Source organism: Channa argus, chromosome 18 (genome assembly GCF_033026475.1).
Source record: "Channa argus isolate prfri chromosome 18, Channa argus male v1.0, whole genome shotgun sequence".
NCBI lineage: Eukaryota > Metazoa > Chordata > Actinopteri > Anabantiformes > Channidae > Channa > Channa argus.
The window spans coordinates 8,149,057-8,171,911 of record NC_090214.1 but is presented as its reverse complement, the minus strand read 5'-3'; the positions used below and the strand labels follow the sequence as shown (position 1 = coordinate 8,171,911).

Genomic DNA, 22,855 nt, shown 5'->3' with positions numbered 1-22,855 from the left:
AACTTGAGGGTTTATTGTCTTTCTTGACTCGTGGCCAGGGGGACTGGACTGGGAATTGAACCACTAACCCTGTGGTTCACAGACGACTGCACACAGACCAAGTATGCTACAGCAGTATACCCCTTTTCCACTTCTGTATGAATTTAAACGTCTATGGTATAAATGCATAAGACTAGTCCACCACTAGTGGTGCACAGACTACTTCCATCAAACAGCATTTAAACTGGCTGGCTATCTTTTAGAAGTTCATAAAAACTGCTGTGTCGATGGGAGAACATGAAATGTGACCATCCTTCGTATTTAAAAAATCAAGAATTATTTTACACTTAAAGCTCATGGGATTATGGCATGTACTTTTACCATGAGTGGACCACTGTCCCTGAACTTTGACTCTTGTGGTGTTAATCCTGGCCAGTACCAGTCCACAAACATGCACTCTCCTCTTGACCACTTGACTTCAGACCACTACTGGCCATTCCAGTGTTGTGAATAATTGAGGCCTTCCTTGTAGCATGGATACACCAGCTAGAGACTCTAAATATATCCACCTGGTGTGTGAGGAACTCAGGCATGAAGATCATATACTTATGTTGGAAACTTAGACCTTACTCTATTACTTTCTAATCCATTGTGTGTGTGTATGTTTGTAGGTGTGTGTGTCTATGTTTGTTTCTATCTCTGTTCCTGTTACATTTACATCATTTACATATTGGACATTTTTATTTAAATAAAGTTAACTTTACATCAGCTTTGTTCCTCTTAGTCTGCAGGTTCCTCTTGTTTGAATTTATAATTTCTAACTAAATCACCAACAACTAGAATTTGTGTCCACAAAAGAAAGATGTTCAAAAAGGCAAAAAAACAGCACAAGAAAGACTGGGTAGACATTTAAATGAAAGAAATTGCATAATTACGTAATATACAGTATATCTTAAAAAATGCAAATCAGCCTTAGTGGCAACAAATCATTTGAGCTTCAGTATTACGTTTGGGTTTCAGCACACATTCCTCTGTCACCTGTTTTCTCTTAGCAGCACATGTCACAGAGTGAGTGAAGATAAACCCAGCTGCTTTTCGTATTCATTTCATGCGGCACTTACTGTCCCCTTTTAACTGCAGCCAGCCTTCAAATCTATGCTCTCAAATCACAAAGGGCTGATATGAAGAAAAACAATTTGTAGAATAGCTGACCGTGCCTTGGAGAGCTGGCATTTTTCTGGACATGGCCTAATCCTTCGTTGTTGACGTAAAAGGACATTACAGACTTACTGCAGCTCAGCTGGGCAGGTAGACATTTGTTTTTTCATGGGCCCACAAGGCAGCTACAGAGGTAGACTGGGACACTGTTCTGTCTTCCACTACCAGCAATCTGTCCTTGACTCAAAGATGGTATTGTATTCATCTTGCAGTGCCATGGAAAGCCCCACTCCCTCCTCCACTGCCCTGCACAATGAAACAAGGGTCAGCCTGTCTTTCCCCGTCTGTGTTTTTTATTCACTTCTTCTTTAGGAAAATGTTGTATAATCTTTGACCTCCAACAGTGACCTTTTAAACCCACCAGCCCCATCTACAGTGTCCCCTCAGCCGGGGTTTGTGGTAACTGATTACTCACTAGGGCTGTAAGTCCTGCAGCCACTGCAGAGAATGATGTTGTCAGGTCACTTTTTTGTTTAAAAAAATAAAGACATGAGTGACATGTGAATTTTAAGTAGAAAGCAATGTATCCTGGGAGATGCACCAACATATAACATATAATCAATGCGAGGTGATTTATTTGAATAGAAAAATAATGCACAGTGTATTGCCGAAAGTTTGGAATCAAAAAGCTACCCACTAGACATAAATAACAAAGATATATTCAATACATGACTTAACCTAATGAAATGACTGTTTTTGCCTCCTGGTTCACTGTAGCACCAGTCATGGATTTAAGCTGGTAAGTTTAATTATAGTGGTACCCACATCTTTATCATTTGCTGGATCTATTAATAATCTAAATTTGGAAAACAACTAGCAAGTAAAGCTGTCAAATAAATGTAATTCCATAAAAACTATAATATTTGCCACTGAACTGTGAAGGAGTTGATGTTTTAAGTAGCATAAAAGCAACAGATCAAGTACAAATACCTCTAAACTAAACAGACCTTTCCTTTCCACCACCGGGGTTCAATAGGCCAATATCCATTTTTGTTCATGGATTTTCCTGATATTAATGCACATTTGAGTCAAATAACATATACGATGTAAGGAGATACTTAGATGCACATACAGAATTACTTTGCATAGTATAGTGTTGGGCATTTGTACTTCTTTTGGAAAGTAAAACTGTGAACGTGTTAGAAAAGTACAATAATTGTTTATGAACTACAAAGCTGTATCGTTTACTCACGCAAAGTACTTCCACACTTTACTATGGGTTCAAAACCCGAGAAGACTAATGAGTTTCCACCAGTGGGTCCGTACGAAAGAAAAGAGATCCAGAGAAAAGTCCAGGTTGGAGCTGACGATACCTCGGTTCGATACCGCGCGCGCTTCACCTTCTTCTCCTCCTCCTCCCCACCCTCCCCCTCCCCCTCCCCCTCTCCGGACTGTGTTGATATCGCAGCCCGGAGAGGTTTGAATCCAGTCTCTAGCTCTAGACGCCGCCATGCTGAGCGAGACCGACTAAGCAAACTTTTGTCACGCCGCTGCTCCGACACTCGCCTCCGTACACACCGGGACAAAGAGGAAAACATCCCCACGGTGAGTACCGGTTGCTTTCAGTGCAGTACAGACTTTAAACCGGCTGTAGTGTGACATTTTTGAGTTATTTCAGCCTGAAACGCGCGGCTCGTATTCATGCGTGTTGTCCCAGACTTCGACAAGCACAGCTGCACTTGTTGCACTGCAGCCGAAACTCGTACTTCTTCACAGAATTAAAATACACTGTTATATTTCGTCTCTCTACGACTATTTCGGCGTTAACAATTAAACTAACGTTACTTCCCCGCGTCGTTTCAAAGTTGAATTTGCTCAGAAATTAGATGTTAGACGGCTGAAGTCTCAACGCACTCACTGCGACCGTCTGCAAAATAACTCTCGAATAAAATATTACCTGTCACCACGCGTGCTTACACAAATTTACTTAAAGAGTGAACTCTCCGAGGACTTAAAAAATGTTCTAGCAACAAGGGTTAGGTCATTCGGAGGTTCTCTATCCTTTGGCATGCATAAATCAAGGGTGCTCTTTCACTGCAACAACAAAAGGACTGAATCACATAACCACAGTTTATGTGGGGACTAGTTTGGAGCTGCAGCTGCCATTAAGTGATGAATGCCTGCATCACGCATTGCGCCTCTCAAGATGTGTTGTTGTAGTCCAGTCTATCAGAAGCGCCAATGTGCCGAGACAGGACAGTGTGGTGCATATGCAGCTCATCAGTTCCTGGTCATAAACCTTTCACCTGCATGCATGTCTAATCTGAGTTTATCTGGAGCTGTGTGGACTGGAAGACCTAGACTAAGACTTCTGTCTCACAATTTGACCTTTGGTCAGGCTAAGTGAAGCCCTGCCTCTTTGTGGACTGTCTTGGCTCTGTGCAGTATAATTCTTCAAACTGCACTATCGTCACACTGTTAATTCTCTTGACTTTCTGCAACCCTAAAGCGAAAGACAGAGTTCAGAGACACTGAAAAGAAACGAATTCTGGGCAATACCCACGATTGGAGCTGAAATCAACTGAGAAGCTCCGTTGATAAGTCTCCAGTTTTTCTGGTCTATAAAATTTGAAAACTGCATTTAATTTTAGACAAGTAGGCCTTGCCTTGACAAATTGAAATCATCTTTTGCAGTTGCGGCCATATTTCTGATACACAGAAGAATTTATTAAGTGACAGTTTTTTTTCCCACACGTTCCTTATCATTTAAGGCTTGTGGGAAATACATAAATTTATTCATCTTAATTTAAAATTAAAAAAACACTGCTAATACACAGGGTTTGTTTATTTTTCATAAACACTATTTGTGTACTGTTTGGAGCTTTTTACTTTTCCCTATATACATCTGTTGTGTTACTATTGGTGAGGTTATTAACCACTTGCCATTTCACCAAAATGCATGGGGAATGACAAGCCGTCCCTTGGCCTCAATAAGTAATTCTTCTGCCCCATTGAGTTTGATTCCACAGGTCCTTGGCTGGGTCACATCAGGCACGGGAGCTGCCACCCAGATCTTGTCAATATGATGAGCTAGCTGGCATTTCAGTGGCACCCAGGCGAGCCAGAATCATGTCAGCCAGACCCTGGGCGGGGGGGGGGGAGTGAGTAGAACTAGCCAGAACAGGATATTGCTGTGTGATCATTCACCAGCAGCAGACAAATAATTAAACCAGTGGCTGTGTGCTACTGAGCAGTTTAGGCATTTCTGTCTGTTGCACTGACTTTCCCTCAGCTTTAATTTTTTATTTTTTTGTGTGTGTTGTAAGGAAATGGTTTCTTTTTCAGTGCAAAAGTTACAGAATAGTAATTTTTTTTGTTTGTTTGTTTTTTTGTTTTTTTTTTACTTCACTCAAATTTCTCTGGAGTATTCATAATCTTGGAGATGAACCACAACCTTGATTTGATTTTACATTTATTTTTAACCAGATTCTTATAGGAGGAAATCTTTGAAGCTTTCATGGGAATTCCCATTGTAGTATATCTAATTAGTCTGTTTAATCACCTGTAAGTGAATATGCGATAGTTCAAGTTTTACTGATCCCACTCTAACCAGTTCTATTTTTTTCTGCATTTATTGGAATCACATGATTCACATATTCTAAATTAAATTACAACCGAAGATCTTCCTTGTTAGCCATAATTATGCATCAACACGCAAACCCATCATCAGTGTCCCTTTAAAAAATAAATAATTAAATAAATAAAATCAATAATAAATTTAAATTCGGTGGGAAATAGAGTCGAATCAATAACAGCATGTCTGAATGAGAGCTTTGTTTTAAATGTGATCTTTGTGCAGAAATTACTCTTGTTTACTTGAATACCTTGCTTGGTTTTAAGACCAAGCTCTGGCTGTTTGTCAGATTTCTCTTGTAAACATAAATAAATAAATAAAAAAACTTTGGAATTGATTTTTACTGGACGGTATCCAGTGGTGCCTATATGGACCTTGCTTTAAGCCTACATACTGTCTCCAAATGCAGTTACTCAACCCCCTCGAAGGATTTCCTGTTTTTAAGAGATGTCAAACATCTCGTGAGTGACAGTCCAGTAACTGAATGAGCTCCTAATGGGTTTGAGCATTCATTAGCCTTCATGTGTCGAGTTTGGTTATCATGCAGCTCCTTTGGGTAGGAAAGTCTGGAATACTTGCAAATGGTCCTTCAACTCCTGCTGTGGAGGTCACTGTAAAAGGTGTGACATCTTTGACAAAGACACATATGACCCGTCATTGTCTTCCCCTCTCCTGCTCATTAGCAACTGTGTCTATCAAGATTAAAATAAGATTTCCCCACTGTAATGTAAAGTCATTCACACTGCATACTGAAAGCTGTGACGCTGGATGCATTACACCAGTGGTGACCTTTTCATGTGAGCTTGTTAGATTTTGTGGTTTTAGGGAACACGGTAGAACAACTTGGACTTCCAGCAGCCTTATTGTTGTGGCCTGCAGGAATCAAAGGGAGGAGGTCAGGGGCCAGTCTGTGGTGCCCTGATGTGGAGGTATACTGGGCTGGCTCTATGAAGGAGACATCTCAAAAGGCAACCCCCACCTCCCCTTTGAAACATACGTCCCCCTCCTGCCACACCCTAGAACCCCAACACCCTTAGGCTGGAATAATTTCCTACTGGTGAAAGAGAGGAGCATGTGGTGCTGTATCAGCAGCATAGGCACTTTGTGTGTGTGCGTGTGTGTTACAAGCCATGCATAATGCACTGCTGCATTCCTTAGATGTCTTTGCAAAATTGTCTTATGACTGAATGATGCTTTCATAACAGCTGATTTAAAAAAAAAAAATAAACACTTGGGTGTGAGGCTTGGTTTCCTGTTTTTTGTTCCGCATGTTAGGTAACAATCAAGGTACAACAATACACACCCTGAAAGGCTCAGTCACACTGTTTTCACTGACTGATGGTACATAGTAGTTATTGTATAACGTCCACAGGACATTACTTATTCGTTTAAAAAAATAAATTACTGAAAACTACAGGAAATGTGAAGATTCCCAAGATGCTGCACCTATAAGCTATGCACGATATTGCTGAGAGTGCAGGAAGCGTATTGTGTTGCTGTTATTGATAGCTTACTTCATGTTTTGACAAGGTTCTCAGAGTTGTTGCTCAGAGCAGGGAACTGGAAGGGAATGAACTGGGAAGAGCAAGGCTACATACAGTACATTCTGTTACTGTGGAGGATATCTCCTTCGGACACAGCTGAATGGAAAAGGTGTTCTGTAGCTGTTTTCAGGCATGTAGTATAACCCTGATCTCATCCAGGCATTGCACGGAGGAACTGTATTAAAAAAAAACATGTCAGAGTCAGTTGGACCAGACATTAAATGGACGTTGCCCAGCCAGCTCCCTAGTACAAAGTTGGTGTATTGTCCAGCTGAGCCCATGTGTGACTAGAGCAATTATTCAGGGACTTTGCAGGAATCAAGTAGGCATGTTGATGGTGATTGTTATCTTATTATAATTGTGACTGGAACAAAACCAGAAAAATCCAAACATCTGAGGGTGAAACGCCACTGAAAGCGTCTAACTGGAGAGACCACAAGATTCAGCCATTTCTGTCTGTTAAGGGCCCATCCTGAAGCTGTCTGCCAGTGTCGTGAGTGTTTGTCAGTTTAGTTTTTGCAGTGTGTCCCATGCCACTGGCACTAGTGAGACTCCTGTTGGTGGCCTGTTTTGCATGTTGAATTGGCATCCGTTTCTTTGGTTAGACAGGCCACTCTGATCAGCTGTTCAGCAAAGTGAATCTGTGCATGAGAAGAGACCACAGTATTAACAATGCTGGTGGAACTTGCCATATCTCAGCTAACATATCCTTGATTTAGAAGTAGTTAGAAAATCTTTTATAGTGTTGGAGACACAGGTGCCGAACCTACTTGCTAGTTAGTTGTAGTCCTTGCAGTGTGTTCAGGTGCCAGTCGTTGGGCAGGACAAAAGATGGTTGGTTGGCAGTTGGTTTTTGTCTAAGCTAGTTGACGTGACATGTCTTTGGACCTTAAAGAATAGCATGAGACTTGGTCGTTTATCGTTTGATGTGTTGTGCACACAAAACACAGATTTCTACCATGTTTTTTTTTTTTTTTTTTGCGTCATGTCCTGCCTCCCGCAGATCTCACCCATGCGCCACCCGTCGACTAAACCAAACACAGTATTTGCACTAGCTGAGAACACGTATGACTCGGACAGTCTCCCGTTGTGTACTGCATGACAACGTCCAGGACGTGGTTCTAAGGACATTGTCTGCAGTCCATATGAGAAAACGGCTTATGTTTGTCCAACTTTCATCTGTGCAGAAGCGGTTTAGCGGTTGCAGACAGGTGACGGAAGATCTTTCATGTTTGATTTGTTTGGGGTTTGCATATTGAGGAGGAAGTTCCGGTATCAGTGAGCGTTTGTGTGAGGATTCAAACTGTTTATAGTGTGTGTGTGTGTGTGTGTGTGTGTGTGTGTGCGCGCATTCATTCCTTTAAAGGATGGGGGAAATATCACTGCAACAATAAACACACTCCCACAGATCCACACACTACCTTAACCTCAACCCCCTCCCCCCTTTTTCTCTTCCTTCACCCGCAACCCCAAATGCCCCCTCCCCCTCCTCAGCAATTGTGTGCATTGACGCTTTCCAGAGGCGAGATCTCTGTGTTGTCGCTCTCCACGACCAGCAGCTTTTTTTGCTGCTGTGACAGTGGAAAAGGCAGGTCCTGGCTGCTTTCTTGTAAATGGAGATGCTTTGCCAATGACATGTTAAAGTGTAACAGACCTTTAATGCTAGCTTTATCTCGCCACTGTTTGCAGCATCTTGTCTGTGTTTATCGTGCCACAGAGAGAGAGAGAGAGAGAGCCAGGAGGGAGAGTGAGTAAGAGAGAGAGGCCAAGGAGACCCAGTGTGGGGTAGGGACGAAGGAGGTGACTGCCTGCTGGACGATCCTTTTTTATTTATTTTATTTATTTGTGTCACACAAATCATTGGGGACCTGCCCAGTAATAACTGGTGACTGAGCCGGGGTGGAAGAGCCGTTTCTACAGCGTTGGTCTTTCAGCCTGCAGAATCTTCCAACTCAGATTATGGTAAGATTCACGTCGCAGACAGCTTGTGTTTTGACTGCTGGCATCTGACAATGCCAACACCTTTTTCCTCTGCCACACCAATTAGATATGATTTTAGGCTAACTGTGCAGTGGAGTCTCCAGTGGGGTGCATGCTATTTTTACCCAATTTTAAAAGGAAGGTAAATAATTCAGTATTGTGGATGGCAGGTTTTTAACTTGCACTGAGTGCCTCTGTCTTATTAGAGATATATCGCCACAGTTCACATATTGAGAAAAGGCAGCATTTTTTTATTTTAATAGATGCTGATTGCAAAATCTGAAGAGTTTCTTTTCTTGGCAGGCTGTTCACGAATATCCCTCGAGAGTTGAAGGAGTGGCACAATCCTCCCAGCTTAGATATTTTAGAGTTGCTCTCCTTGCTTAAAAGATGTTTGTTTGTGAGCACTTGGCTCAGGTAGATCAAAGCTAGCTAACATTTTAAGTGTTGTCCCTCCACTACAAAGGGCACCTTTTGTCTAGCTCTTAGCAGATCCCTTCTCTACTGTGCACTAACAAACTGTTGTCATCCACCTTTTTTTTTCACGATAGCTGCAAATTTCTCGCAGCACAGTTTGTAGATTGTTTACTCTTTGTTGTGTTCAGCATTGTGGCAGCATCTATGCACTGTTTTGTTGCCTGACAGAGGAGAGGGCAAGAGTTCAGTTTTTGGTTGCTTGAAAACAGAACATATATCACCCCAGTGAGCACAGCACATTTTTCATTTAAAGCTATCGCACTTGGGCGGATTGATTGTGCAAAAGCATGCAGTCTTGCATATTTTAACAGTTTAGTAATGATGTGATATGTCATTTTGAAATGGATTTACTGGGTGCCTCGAGAGGCTGACATTTTATTCCCAAAATCTTTTTAACCAAAATAATTATATAAAATTTGGCAGCCTATGCTGCACTATCTCCTCAATTAATAAAATGTCAGTCAAATGGATTCAACTGTTACTCCCATTTGTTCAGATTTCTCTGAGGATAACTAGAATCTTTTATTTTTATTTTATTTTATTTATTTTTTTATCTTTAAGAAAATATTTCCCACAAACACAGCGGCTGAGAGACCAGAGGAAACGGAGTTAAATTGATTAGCGGAGGTTACTTTGGTGTATACAGCTAATGCTTGTTTCTCTACTGGAGGCAGTCATATAAACAACTGACTGCTTTAGAGAGAACAGTAGATTCAGGGCTGATGTGGAATGGACATATGCAGATATGCAGTTTAAAATAATAATAAAACACCCATATCTGCTTCTAGTTGCTGTCTGTCTGGGGTCGAGGTTGAGACCTTACCTTCGTGTCTCCCTGCTCTATCAGCTCACAGCAATAAAACCATTGGTTTGATCAGCGTTGGATTAGTATTTATGGATGGATGGCCTATTATCTTTCTGAATTGGTATTTTATTCCTTTATCTGCTTATGAAACAAAAATACTGCTTTGGCAGTCCACAATCTGTGTTATGTTCACATGTTAACACATTACACTGTATAATCTGTGAATCAAATGTACTGCTATCTTAATCTTTTATAGACAGATAAGCTGAAGAGCTAATGCCAGGTTTTGGAGATTGCTCATGAGCCAGCGGGATGCAGGATGTGCCTCGTCTCATCACCTCATTAAAATTTTAAAATCACGACACTAACATTGAACATCTGCTGATTTATGTGCATCATTAGACAAGTTTTATTTGTTTTTTGAGAAGCCCTTTAGTTAACTTTTTTGATCAGTGACAATTGATGCGTTATTCATGCATTAGTGCTGCATTTGAATTTGTCATCTTTAGTCACACAATGCATTCTTCTGTGATTGGATTCACACTGTCTACTTGTTACCCAGAGGATTTCTCGCTGCACTCTATTTATGCTAGCTAGCTGGCTGGCTGTCTAGGTAACCATGGTAACAGTATCCCCCTAAAGGTTGAAGAGACCAGGCCTTCCTAAGCTAATTGTGAGCAAGTGAAGCATGTCTGCAAAGTTAGGAGCTGTCCCAGGCTGCACGATGGCCTATTCAGTGGATTTTGTTTTTTTGTTGTCCTTAATGTCTTTTACAGACCTGCAGTAGCCATCACAACCTATTCGACCTATGTACAGCTAGAACAAAACAAATTATGATTTAATAACTCGGGTGAAAATAGTTATTCAGTTTTATTGCTTTAATATGGTTCTATGTAGCAGTGTTTGCAACTGTACTTGCACAATAATTCGGGAAGTAATCTGCAGCTAGTTGATCCCTTTTTAATTTAAGCGAAAATGCCCACTTTTTCTTAACTCCTGTGTGTCAGATGCAAATATTTACTGTTTTACATAGAATAAGTTTGGGGTTTAGGTTGTTTGTTTAATCAAAAGAGCTGTTGAGTACATCACATTATGCAGTTATTGTTTTGTCAATATAACATTAGAAAACAGTAAGTTGGTAACCTGTTAGTTTAAAATGACCACTATAATCCTCTGTGTTTTAATTTTCTCTACCTGCTTGAATGTGAATGAATGGTTTACTCTAACACAGCTGTTTCCCTCTCTTGCAGACAGATCTCATGCCATTTGCCCTCAGGTTTCTCCCTGAACCATTTGCAGCTGTGTGAAGGAAAGTTAAAAAGAAGTTTTAATGAATCAGTATTCGCTAGCCGACGCCATGACAGACAAGTAAGTGATATATCTGGGTCTATTTGTGTAAAGAATCCACTGTACTTTGTGAGAGTTTCATTACAGAAACGGAAGAGAAATGGGGTTTGTGTGAATTTAGGGGAATGAGGTTTTGGAGGGCAGGGGGCAGTGGCATGTATAGAGGTATAAAGTCTGTTTTGCACCCAAAGATGATGACATTTGCATCAGGGCTAATTTGCATTCCAAAGTGTGTTGGTATGTTGCTGCTGCTATTGCTGTTAGTTGCTTTGAATTTCATTGTCAAACTACTCATTTAAAGGTTTTTCAGCCTCATATTACCTCTTCATTCACTCCTTTTCTGTCCCCGCCCCTTTTTCATTTTAGACTACTTCTCTATCAGTGCTCCCTGTTTCTTTTGTCATCTTTGTCTTCATCTGTGTATGGTGTTATTTGTATTTGCTCTATAGAGGATGAAGAAATTTGGTGTTGTAAGCAAAATAATCTGTTGTCAGCATTCATAATAAGTTGAATAAGTGATCCAGGCCAGTAAGCTGAAAGGAATAAGCAGCGAAGGCCCAGCAACGCAGGCTTATTATATGCTTGAGTTACAGAAAATGAAAGGGAGAGTTTAAAGAAAAAATTGGTCTTAAAAAAACCAAAGAAACAGGTTGTTTTTTCGGAAACTCTTGATAACTTGTGATGAAAATTTCTGGTTGGTGTGGAAGGCATTAAAGAAGTAGAGACTCTTTTGTATGCACAGAGTGAAGTTTCCATGGTAGTGTTGGTAGAAGAAATGAGGTGTGTGTTTGTGTGTCTACTCTTTACTAATGCACCTGTTGACTCTTTGAAAGCAAGAGGGAGGGAGATGTGGGGGGGTCTAGTGAGTCACTCTGTCTTGAAGCTGGCCTCTTGGTAGCTCCCTGACTAAACTCAGCACACTATAATGCCAGCAAAAAAAATTATCGTCAATTTAGTTGGTTAGTAGAGCTGGATAATGCTATATTTGCCCTGAGGGGAATTTCTCTTGCAAATTAGAAGGTTATACCACTTTTAAGATGCAGTGCAATTTTTGCAGAGCCAGACATTCAGCCTTAGAACATTTTAAGTGTTTTGGATGCAACATAAAAGGCAAGAAACAAGAAAAAGATGTTCTTGGAAACTTTAATTTGAAAACAAGATGCATTGCAGCAGTACTCTTTGAAAAAATACCATTATTTAGACTCTGCTGGACCATATCAAAGTAAGTGAGGTGAAGGTTGGAAATTTGTAAGTAAGTGATGATGTTGTTGACAAGCTGTCCCACTGAATGAAAGGTATCTAAGCAACTGGGGGGGGGGGGAGGAGGTAGTGAATTGTGTGCTAGATGCTAGTTCTGCTTGTAGGATGATTGTTTGCTGAAAGAATGATAAATGTTACGCCAAAAGGAAGTGAAGGGAAAAGTTGGAGGACGTGCCCCCTGAAAGTGATGGCGAACAAAGCCTCCCTCAACATGGGACTACTTAAGATTCATACAAAGGCAGAGGAAGAAGGCTGCTTATTTTTTCTGTAACACACACATACACAAATGTCCTCTGTTTTTCTCTAGTTTGCTCATGAGCAAACATTTACACATAGCTGGCTATCAGTGGACATTCCTGGAAATATGTGCATTCCAGTGGGTATTCCCAGATACAAGCTGTAGGAGCATCTAGAACAGGAGTATTTGGCCTTCACAAGTTTGCAGCATTTTCAAACCATGCATATGACACTAATATCTACATTCAAGTTTTACAAATCTTTGTATCTGTCTTTTCTGTACTGAGGTTTCTCTTGATGCAGGTGCCGATTATCCATCTGCAAAAGTGCTCAAGCATACTAAAAATGAACATGTTTGAACCGACGGATTTTAAGTTCAGCCCTTTATTGTAACAGGATGCTCTGGGATGAGGAACGTTTCTAAAGCCAGATTTGCTCCATAGTGCTTGTAGACAGGGATTCTTTCTGTTGAAATTCAAGCCTGGATAATCCTCTTCAACGTGTGTGTGTGTGTGTACAGAGTCCCTCTATCCATGGTTTGAATGAACAGGAATTTATTTATTTATTTTTTTTAATTCCTACAGAATGATTTGGACCTGTATTCACTGTATTGCACCATATGAAAGCAGGCCAGAAAGATAATGCTCCGAATCCACAGAGAGAGTACAGTCTCTGGAAAAAATGCGACTTTGCAAATAAAGAAAAATGTTATTGCACTGAAAACAAGTCGGTGTACAGCTCTGTAAATTGCACCTCCCACTGTCCGTCCTTTTTAGAAGAACACTCAAAACAAAAGCAGAATAAGAAAAATGTGTCGGTCCCAAAGCCCTCAAACCATACCATTGTGTTTCTTTATGCAACCATTTAATTCTTGTTTTGAGGAGAATTCTCCTACTTATTTTCTCCTCTCCACTCTTCCTCTCTTCAACCCTAGTATGAATTTGCATGCTCAAATATCTACTTTCATTCAAAGCCTGGTTTTTCTCCATCTCCCCCTCTCATTTTTCCTCCCTCCCCCACCTGCTGTGGGACATGCTGACACCCCTGTCAGAAACTTTGGATGCTTATAGATGGACTGTGTGTGTGTGTGTGGGCTTTTACTGAATAACCACAGATCCATGGCCCTTATCAGTCTACTGTAGTGTGTGTGTGTGTGTGTGTGTGTGTGTGTGTACACGCGTGCGTGCGCTGTATGTATTCAAGTCACTCAGGGGAGTAAGGATCTAAAACCACTAACAGTAGCTGGTTAAGAGCTTCCTTGCCTAACTGTTAAATGACACTGCATCACTTCATGCCACTTAGAAGCCTACTGAACACCAGTGTTTGTGTTGTGTGGTTACTATTGCAGTGTCTTTTATTATTTCCAAACTAATGCCATTCCCATTGACCTTACCTGTAATTGGTGCTAATCAAGAAATGGTAGCAGGGAAACACTATGAACAAAGACGGTAAACAATTAAAACATCATACCTACTAAACATCAGTATGTTAGCATTTTCATTATGCTGTTGGCAGCAGTTTAGCTCAAAATTAAGCATGACTATAGATTTTGTATGTAAACTTCGGTTCTGCTTTGGAAGGCATAGAAGGAGTGCTTTAAACTTTTTAAACCTTAAATTATGTTTTAGGTAGAACCAGACTGAAAGTGAAATTAAAGCTAAAGCTGAGAGAGGAGTGAATGCAACCTTTTTGCGAAAGTGAAAACGACTGTAGACTTTGTTAGATTATTTAAAGATGCATGTTAAGAAGTTTGTTCAAAATACCTAAAATAAATTCATCAGTATTTCATAGGTAATGCTAAGAGATGTGATTATGTTTACATCAAACTTTTCCATCTTGACGGACAGCCAAAATGGAGAGATAAAGTTGCTGTTACAGATTTAATCAGCTTAATATAGATGTGGTCTGAAGCTCAAGTTAGTAGCTTTTATCAGCTTGGAGGAAATCGGGTGTCACAGTGGAATAAGCTCAGTAGCCCACCCCATCATAGGCTGAGCTTCTGAAGTAGGTCCATAATACATTCGTTCTGGTTTGAAGAGTCTTTACAAGGCCTGCTTTGCCTGCTCCTTATTCAAGTCCACTAATCAATTTAAAAAAAAAAAACAGACCCATGACATCTCTACTTCCTCTCTGTCACCTCTGTGGACCACTGTGTCACCAAGGGCGTGGCTCAGGGCACAGACGGTCTCACAGTAAGGCTTGACATTCACTCAGGACATACTGAATTGAGACATTTGAAGGCGTGGTGTCACTGGGATTTTCGGGAGCAGAGGAAAGCAGAGTCAAAATACTTCCTGAAGATGTCAAGGGGGGCGCACCCTTTGGCCTTGGGCTCATCAATCTTGTGCAAATGTCATCTTTCCCAGTTCTCCATTGATGCTGTCAGAGGAGGGTGAGGTGCAGGCCCTTAGTGCATTATGTGTGCTTGTTTGCATACTTTTTTCTAGTATAGGTATCTCAAAGTGAAATAATACAATAAAAAAAGGTTTAGAAGATGTCAATAAAGGTTGAAATATTATGCACGCTGAAGACCTGCATTGTCCATAAGTTGCCACCAACTGCAAGTCTTATCAAGTATTGTTCTTGACCTTGATCTGTGTGAATAAACATATTCTCTGGACTCATCCAAAGTAATGTTATTATCTATGGCAAGCTAAAATCTATACTTGACCACTGCAACCTACTCATTACAGGATACAGTGGTCAACAATTTAATCAATGTGAAACCAAGGAAAGGCAGTTACACAGTTAATGTTCATAAACATCCAAAGCTTTTTCTAATTTAATCACTTGTAAGTGAACTGGGAATGTTTGTAGTCTGGTGTGTATCATCTCTGCTTAACATAATCTGATTAGTGTTTTTATACAGTAAAGCAGGGTGGTGGGGGCATGCATTCCAGTAGCTTACCCTACCAAGTAAATGCAAATGAATCTGCATATTTGGGTTGATTTGGGTGACCTGAATTCAGTTGTCTGGAAGATTTGTCTCCTTGTTCTGGAGCAATTTTTGATGCATTGCCTGTAACATCCATTGTTGACAGCCTTGGCCTGTAATCTGTAGATTTAATAATGTTTTCTGTTTTAAAAAGCGGAAACTAATCATGAATCACTGCTAAGACAAAGTAAATGTACAAGTCCATGTTTTTCTGTCTGAGTTGGATTGCAGTGGAATAAAGCTTGTGTGCTTGAGAAGGGAAAATGTGTTCAGCCGTGTTGTAAAGGTTCACAGAAGCAGTATAAAAGAACAGAATGGAAAGTGTTGTGAATGGAGGCCCAACCATCTGTCACAAAGGCAATATAAAGATTTTGACTTTACCTTCTTTGACATGCAAAATTTAATATAGTTTTTTAAAAAAGTTTTTCAGCTGACTGTTTTTTGTTACTGCTTTGATGCAGATTATTTCCCGAGTCTTTACATCATTATCCTTTGTTTCTTTAGTTTCAGTGTGTACAAAATAATATCCTTTTTTGTTTTTTAAATCAGTGTAGTGGTACATGTGGTACAAATGTGTGGTTATTGCAATTGGAAGGGATTTGACTGTGCTGTTCTTGGGGACATGACATGTTTGAATTGAAAGCTGATGATACCAGTGTGTTGTGTCTGGCAACAAAAGTAATTAGATGTAACCAAACCATACGCACAGAACCAATGAAACTGATTATCTTGAGGTTTTTTGTGTGTGTGTGTGTGTGTAACCGCAATGAATTATTTTTGTTTTAGTATTAGTCACTTGATTGATACCAAAACTTTAAAGTCTCACTTCTCCAGTAAAATATCTCAACCTCTACTGGATGGCATAAAATTCATGGTGACTTGATGAAGCCTCTTGACTTTGACCCCCTACGCAAGCAATGTCACATTATTATGAGCATGCTGGTATTCACATTTAGTTCAAGCAATGCTGTCCTTGAGCATAGCCTCACAGAACTGTTAGCACAGCTACAGACTGCTATTTTCCCAACTTTACCATTAATTGCTTTGTATTCATCAGTATATACTACCATTACTTTAAATTAGGCTGACGGTGTTTAATTCGTTTTTACTGCACCTGTAAGTGGAAATGGTAGAAAAGTATTAAAACTATTACACGTTTAAGGTAATACAACCATTTCAAAATGTGATATTCTGCTTTCGACTGACAATAAATTGAGCCATCTGTTCTTAAATTAGAAGCTATGTGTATTTGAGGCTTGGCCATGGCTGGCCACTTGTGGCACTGTCCCACATAGAGCAGACATAATTCAGTAGTGATGAAGGGAGAGTACTTTCACTGTGTTTATTTGGTAGATGCATAGACGTGGCTGGCCACAGTGTTGTACGTCTGCTCATAGTCTGTGGTACACAATGAAATAGGGAAGCAGATGAATATAGCAGTCTTAGGCTGCTGGTTCAGATGGTTTTCACACAAGATGATGTTTTTCATTTGGTCACTCACCGTTTATTTGTCCTTTGGTTATAAAACTGACCACACATCACTGGCTTATTTGACAGTGGATATTTGTCACTACTGCACTATGGTTTCTTTTTTTCCATAATGCTTTTTACCATGTGTGTTTTGAAAATGTTTTTTTTTTCTAATTGTTTAAATTGAATTGGTAGGTTTGTCTATGATCTCAACTGCTAAACAAATGTACATGCTAAACATTCACACAAAGTGCTTCCTCCCCTTAGTGAGAGACACACACACACACACAGTCTACACAACTGTTTTATCTGATCTTTCTGTCTTCTTCCCCTCCCTAGCTTGAGGATTTTATAATTCTCACCAGAGGAATAGCGTCGCATCTTGTACGGAGCCACAGGTCAGAAACTACACTCCCCCTCCCTTCCCTTGCTGCTGTGCAGACCAACCCTGAACTGCTCACTGGTCTGCATGCTTCAACAAGAACGCTGCATGCTTCTCCAACACTCCCTTTAACCACCCCAGGACTTTTCTCCACTTTTATTCCCCTTGCATGACCACACCTGGGCAACCCATCTGTGATTTTGATCCTGCTTGGCTTTGGTGCTTGTCAAGGAAATCCAATTTTCTTCCCCCTTCATTTCTTCCCTTTTTTTGCAGTTATATCTTCCCTTTTTCCAGTCCTTTTTGTCATTTGCCTTTTACTGTGTGATTTGGCTTTCCTTTCATTTAAGTTAGTTGGTTTGCTTGTTTTATGTGCTTGGATGCAACCTGATGGTCTGTGTTTTCTTAATTATATATAATGTTAACAGATGCTGTGTGCTTGCAGTGCCCTCCTGCTTTTTGTCAGCTTTGCTGTGCAATGGACCTTTTTACTAAAACAAATCCTATAAACAGATATCATCTAATTGTAGCTTAGCAATTGTAACTAGGCACCACAGGTCAGAAGCTTTGCACTTGCCCAAAATTGTTTAGTAAGAGCAATACACGGAAAGTGGTTTCCTTTTAAATGTTTTACAAACCAAAAAACAGTACAGAGTATTTAAAAAAATAAAAAAAATTGTAAGCTGAAAACTTTGTCTGGGTAACCAGATTAATACCAACAGTAGTAATGCTATGTTTAAAGCCAAGGAGCTCAGAATTAGCTAATAGTGTTATGTAGGGTTAAAGCTTGTTGTAGAAAAGCTGCATTCAGGACCAATATATTAACTGTGTGGAATCCTAGGCGTTCCATAAAGCATTTCACTTAAGGGAAAATCTATGGTTTGAAAACATGAACAATAAAGCAAAAATTTAAAAGCTATATTTTATTATATTAACTTAAATATAATATAAATAAATATATTTATTTATTTTAGAGCAAGATGATCTGTTTTGTTATGGTAGATTTCTATAATGTACTATAATGCTATAAAGGTCTAACTAGTTCTGCAGTTTACGAACGGTGTTCTTTCTTTGATCTGCTACTGCATATATGCTCATGTGCAACTGTAATGTGAAACTGAAGTAGGTAGGCCTCAGCAAAGGGTTAACAGCTGCAAACGTCTGTACAGCGGATCAGTACTATCATAAATACTGCACATAATTTATTTTATTTTAATGATTACATTAGTGGTCATGGTTTTGTATTTTTCTTATTCAGCTGCTTGAATTTTAAATGACCCAGTTTTTCCACATTCTGTAATTTTCATTTCTATAAGGACTGAAGGGTGCCCTAAATCTGCAGGCTTGATCACGAGAAATCTGTGTGATAAGTGTTTATCCCGTGCTGTGAAGGAAACAGTGAAATTAGTGTTTTATTTCCTAGTATGCCAAGTTCAGGAGGACACACTGTTAGTGTTGTGGCAGGCTGTGGGTGATTGGGTGAGATTTCACACAGTACTCCAAAGGGGGTTTTTGTCTCTGTTGGCCAAAATTGCCACCATGAAATCGGTGCCTGCTGAAGACTGTGAGAGACCAAAAGAGAAAGGAGTCCTCTTTAAAGGTGTAAAGGAAAGGAGGAAATATAGCAGGGTTTTAGTGAAGTTTACAGCCTTTTCAAACGTACTCTGACTGGTGGGAAAGAGTTCGTTTTCTTCATTCTTCCTTTTACCTCTGCTTGAAAAAATCATGTCTGAAAGGTACTTTAAATTAAGTAGAATTCTGATCAGATACTTCAGTTCCTCATTAATTTGAAACCCAGGCCCAGAGATTTATTCCGCACCAGGAGCCGAAGTCACCTGCTCTTGGCCATTGCTGTTTAAACAACTTCTTAAAATGCAACTGCCATTCACCAACGTGGGACCACAATGCCTTCAGCTGGGCCTTCGCAACCTCCCAAAATAGTCTCTCATTATACGCCCCAAGGCCTGGCTGGCATCACGGTAGCCTCAAGGAAACTACATCAAGTGAAAAGTTTATGACATTACTCAGTGGTGGCTTCCATGTCACCCCAGGCTTTTAAAGATGACCAGTATATTTACCCTAAAATAAGAGAAACCACTTATGATTTTCATTAGATTTTTTTTAAATGCCATAATTGAACCGGCATCTCCTCACAGTAACTCCAGTTCTGTTCGTTTACTGTGATTTTTTTGTTTGCCGATACGGCACAGGTCTTATCATGACGCTGAAAAAGATCGTTTGTACAGAAGTTGGCTATAGCTGGCCTTAGGAAACTGCTTATTTTGCTGAAATCTACATGGATGCTGACAGAAGCAGCTCCTCCTGTTTCTTTTCCAGGTGGTCCTCAAAATTTAAGTCACTTTTTATAATTTTATGCCGCTGCAGATGTTAATAGTAAAATTCCTTCCACTGTTTTCTCCTTGTAATTAAAATAAACCCATGCATGGTGATTATGTTTTCATGTTAGACTACAGAGGCACATTTGGTGCTTGAATGGGGAACACCACACAGGCAAACGGAGTAAGCTAACTAGAGGAACAAGGATTGCTGTGTGTTTATAGGGAAGTTTTCAGATCTTCCAGAACCATGTGACTCAGGGAAAGGGTGTGTTGTTTTTTAAAAGCTTGCCATCAGCAGACTAAATATACCCTTTACTGGACCTGACCCCTCATTTGCCTTTGCTGTGGCCACTTAAGGTCGTCATGCTAGCTCAGCAGGGGCCCTACAACTAGCAATTACATAGGAGGGTTTCCATTTTACATCCCCCTTAGTGTTGCCTTCACTTGAGCTCTTCCACAATTTAGACATTTTGGTTATTGATGGTTGACCTACACTTTAGTTCCACCTATTTCTCCTCAACAGAACCAGAAATCGTTTCCAGTCTGTGAGGCATCAGACATTAAAACTATGTGCTTCTTGTGTTGATGTGATTGAGTCAGTCATTCTGTTAATAACTGATCTGGCTTTTAAAAACTTGAAATTTTCAGGACCTGGGCAGGAATGAAGCATTTTATGTCAGAGGGATATCCAGAGGGATATTTCCTACCTCAGATGATCTATAAATTAAGTGTCATGGGCGTAAGACTCAACACTTGGCATGGAATGTAATATTGGAGTTTACTGAATTGGAAAGAAGTGAGTTTACAAGACCTCCATTTCTATTATTATTATTATTATTATTATTATTATTATTTATTCCCTTAAGGCCACATTAGTTCATGCTAGAATAACACACCTGACTGAACTTTATGCTGTCACGTGGCCTTGTGGGTAATAAAGGCATCAGGTTTTGGCAAAAGGAACACGTTAAATAAAAATATTTTTTGCCGTGGAATACACTCGATGTTGCATGTAAGGGACAGACTGTAGCTTTGATCATTACATGGAAATGTAGTGATCTGGAGTTGTGATGCTAGTAGCTATGCAAAAACTGACCGTAAAAACCTTGGCTGTCTATAAACCACAATGTCAAAAACTGTTCATCAGCCTGCAGGAAAACACTCTAAAAGTTTGATGCAGCTGGCAGTGTTTTAGGATAGGCTCTTGGTGCCTGTCTGGTCTTATAAGCGGGATTTGATGCCCACAGTTGGCACTGTCATGTACACATGTGAGCGTGCTCAAGTCTCTGCCACATCTATAGCCAAACTCCATTAATCTGTAAATGACATTGGAGCAGACATCTGTCCCCATCAGTGTGTCATCCTCTGTGCGTGTCTCAGTATTTTATTTCAAGTGAATGCTTTCTCTTGCTTACTCACTTTCTCACACAGGCCTGGCTCCAAATAACCCCCAATACCTCCAGAGAATATATGAGCCATATCACTGTTGGAAAAAGAAGCACCAACAGGTCTTAGTTTTCTTTTTTCCAATGCAAAATAATTGAGGACATTTGTTCATGTGCTGGCTTACAAACCATAATTAAATTATTGACCTAAATAAGATGATTGCAGACATGCATTATATTAAAATTGTTTGTGGGTAATGTTGGCGGTATTTCAATGTACAATAGGCTTACAAGTACCATGATAATCTACAGAAGATTTTAATAATCTTTTAAAAATGTGGTTTATAGCATGTGAAGGAACTGCAAAAATGATAATAACAAATGCACTTAAGGTGGAACCTGGGATTCTTTTGTCATTTTTGCATTTCGAGTTATAAACTTACCGTGCAGGAATTTCTAGTAAGTCATGTGGCCATTACATTGATGCCAATTAAGGAATCAAACTGTATGACAGGTCTATTAGAAAACGTTCATTAAAAAAGTCAGATTATCATAAACTGTTAGTGCTGCTTTATCACCGTTCTTGCAGCTGGGTGGGTGCTGTGCAGATGGTTCCACTGATTAAGTCAGCAGTCATACAACTATAGTTGGTAAATGTTTACGGTTTGTATCTGACTGGAAACATTGACAATTCCTTGTGGCAATGTATCAACAAGAGAACAGTTGCCTCTCTTAAATGCTTATTGAAAATGGATCTTTACTGTACACATGACACAAACAACTTAGAGCAAAGATTGTGTGCACCACAGTATGGAAATTTTAGGTTTGTCTGCCAAAAGAGACATATGTTCCACAAACTGAACTACTTAAAACACATTTCCCATTACACAAGAAGAGCATCTCTGTGCATTGATTCTGATGAGTGGGTACATGGAAAAGAGAGCCAGGGAGGGGAAGTGTAGGGTTGGAGTTTTTGGCAGGCGCTGAATGTCCAACTTCCTCAGATCATCCTCAATCACACTATGTATCCTTCTCCATCCCAGCATGTGATGTTTATAATCTGCTTTGGAAATGAAGTGGCAAATGGCAAAGCCACCTTCTGTGATTCTATTTGACAATTTATGGAAACCTTTACTGTGCCTATTAAAAGTATTCACCCCCTTGGATGTGTCACCCTTTATATTGAGTTTAATATTCAGTCATGGTCAATATAAGTTGATGATTTTGACCAAACAAAAATACCTTATTAATGTCAAAGTGAAAACTGGTTTCTACAAAGTGATGTCAAGTAAATGAAAAAGCATAAGGTTAAATAAGTGTTTGCATAAATATTCACTTCTTTCAGGTCAGTATTTAGTAGAATCACCTTCGGCTGCAATTACAGCAGAGGGTCTGTGTGGATAGGTCTTAGTTAGGCTTGTACATCTGGACACATCACGTTAATGCCATTCTCCTTTGCAAAACTGCTAAGGAGAAATCCAGCCACAAATTCTCTATCGGATTGATGTCTGGGATTTGAGGCGGCCAATCCAGAACATTTACCTTGTTGTTAGTAAACCATTTCTGTGCAGCTTTTGCTGTATGTTTTCAAGTCATTGTCTTGCTGGGAAAAAATCTCCCAAGCCATAGTTCTCTTGCAGACTAAATAAGGTTGTCCTCCAGGACTGTCCTATATTTTTCCACATTCATTTTGCTCTCTACCTTTTACAAACCTTCCAGGGCTGCCTGCCATGAAGCATCACCACAGCATGAACCTGACGCCACTGTGTTTCACAGATGGTGTGTTTGTGGTGATGTGCAGTATTTGGTGTCAGCCAAACAGTGTTTTGTCTCATCAGATCAAAAAAAACATCTTTCACCATTATGTTTTGCACATGCTATTTGGTGAACTCAAGTTCTGATTTAACATGAGGTTTCTTTTAT

The 22,855-nt window shown here is 39.9% G+C and overlaps 1 protein-coding gene across 11 annotated transcripts in view; it reads left to right on the top strand.

Annotated features, from left to right (window-relative positions):
* Positions 1–2,394: 2,394 nt before the first annotated feature.
* The window catches only part of sema4d (sema domain, immunoglobulin domain (Ig), transmembrane domain (TM) and short cytoplasmic domain, (semaphorin) 4D), a 36,609-nt gene continuing 16,148 nt past the window's right edge, over positions 2,395–22,855 (top strand). For 3 of the 11 annotated variants that reach the window (XR_010911559.1, XM_067484140.1, XM_067484139.1), the window contains exons 1-3: positions 2,395–2,742; positions 10,832–10,945; positions 17,166–17,224. Coding sequence is in view for 5 of the 11 variants with exons in the window: in XM_067484140.1 (XP_067340241.1) it covers positions 2,413–2,742; positions 10,832–10,945; positions 17,166–17,224 (503 nt within the window). In the remaining 6 variants the exon portion in view is untranslated. Of the gene's footprint in view, positions 2,743–8,004; positions 8,278–10,827; positions 10,946–17,165; positions 17,225–22,855 lie in introns of all 11 variants that reach the window. The other 8 variants (XM_067484146.1, XM_067484144.1, XM_067484145.1 and 5 more) reach the window with 7 other exon arrangements.